Here is a 7,638-nt window from a genome sequence, read left to right as displayed (position 1 = left end):
CGGCAGTTTGATAATTTTCTTGGCAATTAATAAATGTTAGGCTGTCAACCTTGACGTTGCATGAAACATAATTTAATTGCAGGTGTTGTAATAAAGCCGAGGTGATTTCTTAAAATCGCTTGAGAAAATTTTGTACTGAAACAATTTGCCTTTTTTTTTTACGTACGAATTGTAAAAGGGCCAAAGACCAACATCTTCACATGCAAATTGTATGCATGAGTTATTTTTATAATTCTGTTTACTAGATTACTGTGTGATAACTCGAATTCCCTCACGTACGAACCACGAAAGGGGGCAAAGTCCAACACTTTCACGTGCCAGCTGTGTGACTGTACATCTCATGCAGATTGGCTTGTCACAATGATAAATAGTAACTTGAACGTATGAAGACCTGTTTCGTTTTGTAACCAATGCCTTAAAAGAGGCTCTTGTCTTTTAAGAAGCAATAGCTTTTAAAACATGAAGAAATAAGTTGTCGGAGTTAAAGACTGTTTCACTGAGTAGAATCGCACGTGAAAACCTCGTGAATTATGATGATGCAACCATCTACCACAGTGATAAAAATCCTGGTATTTCGTAATTATTCAGTATTCGATGAGTCATATTTTGGCTTAAGAAACTCCGCGGAAACCTTAGAGTTTTCCTTATAATCAACGTTTGGTGAGTAGAAATTTATTTTGCTTCAACAATTTGTTTAACTTGCACCAGATGTAACAGGGAAAGACAGAGGAAAGTGAATATATAGGTTGAGGATCGACTCAGCTGAGCGTTTCGCGTTTTCATTTATGTAGTGCAATACCCAATTTCGCACAAAAACCAAATCTACATTTAGGATGAAAAAGGTAGATTCATCACTCTTGGTAAGGTTACACCGAAGTATTATAGTTACACTGAAGCATTCAAAATAGCCCATGCACGTTTAACGTGCCTATGTTTTGTTATGTCTGTAGACAAAAAATATTGCAAATTTAGCCATTGTCTAATCACCGGAGTATTCTCGGGGCAAATTGAATTGCTCCTGCTGACAGCGTCCCAAACGTTTTTTCGACTCATCGGTAGTTCCTTCGTTTCTGGTTAGGAAAGTAGAAAATAAAAGTTTTACTTGCTCGCACAAGCTTGGTGAACGAACCCGGCAAGTGTGGCAAGACAATAGCCGTCGTGTACGAACTCACGAAAAGAACTCAGGAGAAGTTGTTCGCCGATTGGGCACAATAATACAAAGCATTTTTTGTGCCCAATCAGGAGCCGGCATCCGGTTGAAGTTTTGGAAATAGTTCGGTGGGCCTACACTTAATTCCATCCGCCAAACTGACGTTGACACATTAATGATTCGTACACAAAGTAGGGTTAGGGTTAGGGTTAGGGCTAGGGTTATATATTTAAATCAAACTAGTATTCGTCACCAAATCGTCGGTGGTGTAGGGGTTAGAGTGATGCACTCCAGATCGGATGCTCCGAGTTCGAATCCTACTCATTCTACCCTGAATTGTTTTTTCCTTAAAAATTGAAGACACTTTGACTTTTCTGAACATTTCATCAAGAAATTTCATATAAGAAAAGTGAAATGTCTTGTGAGAGGAGGATGTCAGTTTGGTGGATGGAATCAAGTGACGACCAGTTCGGTGAGAGTCGGTACCCTAGGGCTCTTTCGCCCGTACTTAAAACTTTCGTCGCGCCCTTTCTCCCTACCCGACTGACTGCGCCTACTCGGGTGCCTGCGTTCCTGAGGGGAGATGGGGTCTGTAAACAGGCTATGTGTTTTGACAAGAGCTTGGTTTTGATAACAAAACAGGTCAAAACAATTTCTCCACATGCAAACGAGAATGGACAAAAATTGGTTGCTACCAAGATAGACAACCTTCCCGACTACTCCTTGAGATGCTGTTGAACGACAGGGATAGGTACAGTAAATACCATGAGCAGGGTTATCTTCTGAACTGGCACAAGTGGAAAGAATCGATTCACAGGTAGGGTAAATTTTATCAAACGCATACAAAAGTATTGTTACTTTACATTGTATAACACAAGAAATCAATAACTCTATAAATGAAGGAAAACTAGATACCATGTGATTAGAATAGATCCAAGCTTCGCGTCATCAGGTTTAGGTCATAACTACAGCAGTAACATGCATATACACATATGTATATTTCTATTTCTATTTATCTGTCTCAATATTCTGTCCATCTATCCATCCTATCAAGCCACAGATTCGCCATTTTCATCAAAATCGCCACTCGCTAAAGGGCAGAGCCCTTTTGCCATCTAATTTGAATATTGGCCAAACTCATGGCAATTTTTTCGCCAGATTCGCTAATTTTGTCACATCCGCCATTTTCTTCAAAATTGTCACTTTACAAGGGGAGCCTCTTGTCATCTTATTTAAACTTGCAAATGTTCACTAAATTTGCCATTTTCGTCACATTTTCATTTTTGTCAAATTTGACATTTTCGTCAAATGCGCCAGTATACAAGGCGCGGCTCTTAACATCTCCCTGGAATTTTCGCCAAACCTCTGGCAAATTTTTGCCAGATTTGCCATTTTCGCCGTTGAATGCATTTCTGAACATAAGTGTCTAAGTTGACGTTTGAAATTTCATTCTAAATACATTATTAAACAAGTTTGATTTACTCCCTTTAGCCTTGCCTGTCGCTGTGCCGAAAGAGCCCTGCAAAAAGGTTATAATTACTTTGGTCTGCAGTTTTACGGCGAGTGTTGGAGCGGACCGTTCGCCGAGTTCAATTACAGTCGCGCCGGCGTGTCAGACAGATGTATCATGAATCACGATGGTCGGTTGCTAGGGCTTTTGCTCCCGTTTGGTTCTTAAATTCAATTTCTGGCTTACAGAGGGGTAGTTTATATTTCAAATGAAGCAAAACATTAGAACATCTTAATTGGAGAAAAGTTTTCTTTAAATTTTTACAATTGTAAAGGTATTTTTGACTTTTCTTGAAAGTATGACGTCATAAGTGACACCTATTTTTAGTAACAACGTTAAGAATTTGATAAGCATTGTTCAAAATGCTACAAACATTTTTGTTACAGAAAAACAATATTTACAGTGAAAACCCCATCTCAATCGGATAAAATGGCGTGAAGTTACAGGTAATTAAAGAAATTCAAATTTCCCGCCTCATGACCATATATGGTCAAACTTTAGGGGTATTTTAACGCAAAAACAATGAATGTATTTACAACGGAAAAAAGACAAAGCTGCATAAAATCAAAATTGCAGTTTTTTGAATTCGGCATATGTGGTGCTATGACGCGTATTTCGTCACAAATTACGTCATTATGACGTCAAAATGACGTAATTCGTGACGAAATACGAGTCATAGACCACACATCCTAAACTTAAAAAACTACAATTTTGTTTTTATGCAAATTTGTCTTTTCTCTGTTGCGACTACCTTCACTGTTTTCGCGTTAAAATACCCCTAAAGTTTGACCATATATGGTCATTTGGCGGGAAATTTGAATTTCTTTAATTAAATGTAACTTTGCGTCTTTTCATCCGATTGAGATGGGGTTTTCACCAGAAATCATAGAATTCTATTCAGAAAACTAATGTAAAATTTTTAGCATTTCTTTCCTGAATTTTCTTTCTGATGCCAAATTTGGACATCATTTATGACGTCACAATAGAAGTCACATGGGATGAAATAAACACCAATAAATAAGTAATTTATCAACTTACTTCCTTGCAAAGTTTGGTGACATTCGATGCATTCTACTTCTCTCTATGGCCTTAAACTCTCAGTTTTGAGAAGTATGGGAGCAAAAGCCCTAGCAACCGACCACCGTGAATCTTAAAAAACCAACCGCCTGCGTACAAGCTCAAGATCAGGAATGTGTCGGGCAGCAGCTTACTAACTACATCTATAAGCTAGCATCAAGTAAGAACCATCAGTTAGTGCCGGATCAAAATGTTTGATAGCCCATAGCCTGGAGATACAGCAAGGGATGTTCCTCACCCGGAACAGGGAACTTAAACAAGGGTTAAGTTCCCTAATGTCCCTAGTGGCGAGGAGCGAGGTGACACGGCTATATTCGCAGGCTGTGTATCCCAGGGTTCGCGGTTTCACATTCGCCGTATCTGGCCGCGGACCGCTCGCGCATAATAAGTGTCACCATATTAATGGCTAACCCGCCAAATTTACGTTTCCAGCGTTAAAACACTTTAAAGTAAGGGGGTGTTTTACATGACACCCGCGCGAGTTCAATCTGGTTCCCTCTCGTGGCTCCGTATTTGTTTACATGATACCACCACAAAATGTCAGGTCGGCGTGAGTTCACCGCTGTTATTGTACCAGAGCGAGAATTTCTGACTCCGGTAGGGGTATCATGTAAACGCGAAATGACCACTCGAAATCCCGAAGAGGCATCCTAGCAGCTCGCGCGTATATATAGAAAAATACATACACTTGAAATATGCAGTCAGTATAAGGAAAAAAATCTAGGCCCGATTTGTTTGATCAGGGGCCGCATGGAAACGTTGGGTAATGATGACGTTACTATTGTTGACGCCCGCAAGTATGAAATGGTTAGGATGACGTAAAACAGAAAATGCCCAAAGGGACCGCTTTGGTCTGTGGCGCAGGCGTTTTGAAAGTAATGGACCAAAAGACACTCTTTAAGTTAACCCCTTTGGGCATGCACGTGTTCAAAGGGATTAATTGCACAACAGAACCTCTATTAGTGTCAGATTGTCGTTTATCATATTTCACTACTCGTTGGATGTTTGTTCGTGACGCATGTTATAGTTGCTTTTGGGTAAATCAAGTAAGACTAATAAATGTCCCGGTTGGAAAGTTTAAAATCAGCATACGACTTTGGCCCTCCGGCAAACATTGCCCTGTCCCCAACTTGGTCGAGGACGACTCAGCACACTCCGAGACCACGGCGGCTGCACCCCCGGACAATATGGATTCTAATGTCATTCTTATCAAGTCCGTCGCCGATGAAGTTATAAGGGGCGTATATATAGTTATAAGGAGCGTATATATACCCTTTCAGAGTTTGCCAAACACGAGTTTACCATTCACAAATCTTTGATTAGCAACGATTTGCCAGACACAACTCTCTTTGGGGGAATACAAAGTCTACGTCCACAAACAAGCAAGTTTCACTATACAAACGAGTGAATCAACGGCTAGCTTATCACTAGCACAACGATGGACGATCACCATTACGGAATTGAAATTCGCTAAGTGATTAACTGAATTCTGCGCTGACGTATCCCCTGCTCACAGATGTCCTTCTATAAAGTCTTTGTTTTAAGTGTTACCTTGCGTAAAAAGTGAAAAAGAAATAGCAAAAACTTACCACTTCTAATCACACCCTTACTTGTGGTTTTCTTGTGGCGGGGTTAGCTGTAGTGTCAACTATTACTAGCTTATCAACATGAAGAGTATCTTCATATAAACGTGATATGAAGTGACCCAGTCATCATGTAAACGCGTTACGAAATCAAGAAGTCATCCCGGTATGAAACTCACGCCGGTGCGAGTTTTCTCATGTAAACCGCCTCCGATGTGTGGTCCAAACATTTCACATAAACATCCCAAAACAAGACCTCCAGTTAAGTAATAATTTTCCTTTCCAGATTCAGGTCCTCAGAGCCCGGATGTTGACGGTGGTTACTCCCAGTGGTCTCAATGGAGTAAATGCAGCAAGTCATGTGGAATAGGGCGAAAATCACGTGAGAGGACCTGCACCAATCCCAGACCACAAGGCAATGGAAAGTCATGTCGCCGACTTGGCTGGCCAGACGAATCAATGATTTGTTTTCAGGAATGCAACAGTAAGACAGCCATTGCCTCGATAAACAGTTTACTTAATTTTCCTCTAACCTTAGCTCAAATCAGGCCTTAAAGAATTAAACTACTGCGAAAAACCGTACATTTAAGGTTTCTTTGCTCGTAAACAATTGTTCAAAGTGGCGTAATGATCCATTTGTCCCCGAACAAAATAAACGGAAGTATCAGAAGAAAAACGCAAAAAAATGGCTACGAAGCCAAGCAAACCCATGAGGATTAACGGGAAAAACGGGGACTATTCTTATTACTACCGGTTGCATTTAATTTCTTAGCTGGTTTGATATCACTGAGAATGAAGTTTCCTGGAAAAGGTTTTAATGATAGGATAACTCATAAAAAGCAACAAAGCTTTAAAAATTAAAAGTTGTTTAAAGAAATAAATATGTGTGACGTCTATTTTAGCATCTTCAAGTCAAGGCTTTTAAAATGGCTGACCGACATTTCTAATGGTTTGAAATGCTTGGTTGAACAGCAATTTAAAACTGAACCTTAAAGGAAAAGCGTTTAAAGCAGCTTATTTATTTTATTCCTATTTTCCTTTAAGACTGTGATAAGGTGATGGATGTCGGCATCGACATCGACTCCTCAAGCAGCGTTCGGCGCAAAAATTACGAGAAAGTGAAAGCCTTCCTAATCCAGCTGGTAGACAAGATGCACATTTCGCATAGAATGACACACGTTGCTGTCATTCATTACAATCACAGAGCGTATCTGGACTGGGACTTTAACTCAGACCGCGCCAAGAACGCCGTCGCTCTCAAAAAAGCCATCTTGAATCTAAAGTACCAACCGGGAGGGACTAGGACGGACATAGCGATGGATAAGTCCATGGAGGAGATGTTTAAAGTTGATCACGGTCAGAGACCTGATGTTCCTCATGTACTGTTTGTTCTAACAGATGGAAAGACTAGCTCGAGATCGAAACCTTACGAGAAAGTTCTCAAAGCTTACAAGGTAAACAAGTATTAAAACCTTCACACACACTTTTCTTCAAATAGACGCTAACTGCAATATTTTAATATGATAAATACAATTGCTTAAAGTGGGAGTGAACTTAACTAATCCAAACAAATCCAGGTCGACAGAGACTCAGTATAAATGATCTCTCGCTCGCGCATCATAAAGAGCTTCCTTGCAGTTGTTACAGCTCGAATTTTATTAACACAATGTATGAATATTCGATGGTTTTTAAACGATTCGAAATAATAATAGTAATAATAATAATAATAATAATAATAAATTTCTTTCCTTGTATTTGAGTTCCTTCTTATTACTGTGTAAGCCATGCCACTGAGAGAGGAGTTGACAAGGGAGGGGGATAAGGGAGAGAAGAAAACTGACTTTTCCTCTTCCTTGACCCTTTTACGCATGCGCTTACCAGGTAAAAAAGAGAGTAACGAGTATTTTGATTTCTCACAAACAGGATAGGGGGGTGAAAGTCGTTGCCATAGGAGTCGGCCCGAGCGTGGATAACAAAGAACTGACTGAGATCGCCATGGGACAACCAGACAACGTCGTTCACGTACAACAATTTGACCAACTTGTGTCCAAGCTAGACGAGATTGTTCAAAAATCCTGTGCAGCGATGAAATCTAAATTGAAATATTACTAAGAGTGAGTATTAAGTATTGTTTACGTACTCAAAAATATAGCACCAAAGTTCAATATTGCGAGCTATGCCGCTGTGAAAGCCAAGAAATTAAAAGTACTCTTCGAGCGACTTCCTGCAGTTTGAAAGTCGTGTCCCTTGCTGTTAGCCGGGAAAACCACAAGCTGTGCTTGTGTCAGTGTCTTTTCAACGATTTTCAAGCCGAGGCG

The 7,638-nt window shown here is 40.0% G+C and overlaps 1 protein-coding gene across 1 annotated transcript; it reads left to right on the top strand.

Annotated features, from left to right (window-relative positions):
- Positions 1-1,857: 1,857 nt before the first annotated feature.
- On the top strand, positions 1,858-7,438 carry LOC140932566 (collagen alpha-1(XIV) chain-like). The gene is made up of 7 exons (XM_073382107.1): positions 1,858-1,967; positions 2,642-2,790; positions 3,525-3,529; positions 3,792-3,897; positions 5,607-5,804; positions 6,365-6,774; positions 7,244-7,438. The coding sequence occupies exons 1-7, from the start codon at positions 1,879-1,881 to the stop codon at positions 7,430-7,432; spliced, it is 1,146 nt and encodes a 381-aa protein (XP_073238208.1). The 5' UTR covers positions 1,858-1,878; the 3' UTR covers positions 7,433-7,438.
- Positions 7,439-7,638: the final 200 nt, after the last annotated feature.

Source organism: Porites lutea, chromosome 1 (assembly GCF_958299795.1).
Source record: "Porites lutea chromosome 1, jaPorLute2.1, whole genome shotgun sequence".
NCBI lineage: Eukaryota > Metazoa > Cnidaria > Anthozoa > Scleractinia > Poritidae > Porites > Porites lutea.
Note: the sequence above shows the minus strand (reverse complement) of the source record. Positions and strands in the feature narration are given on the sequence as shown.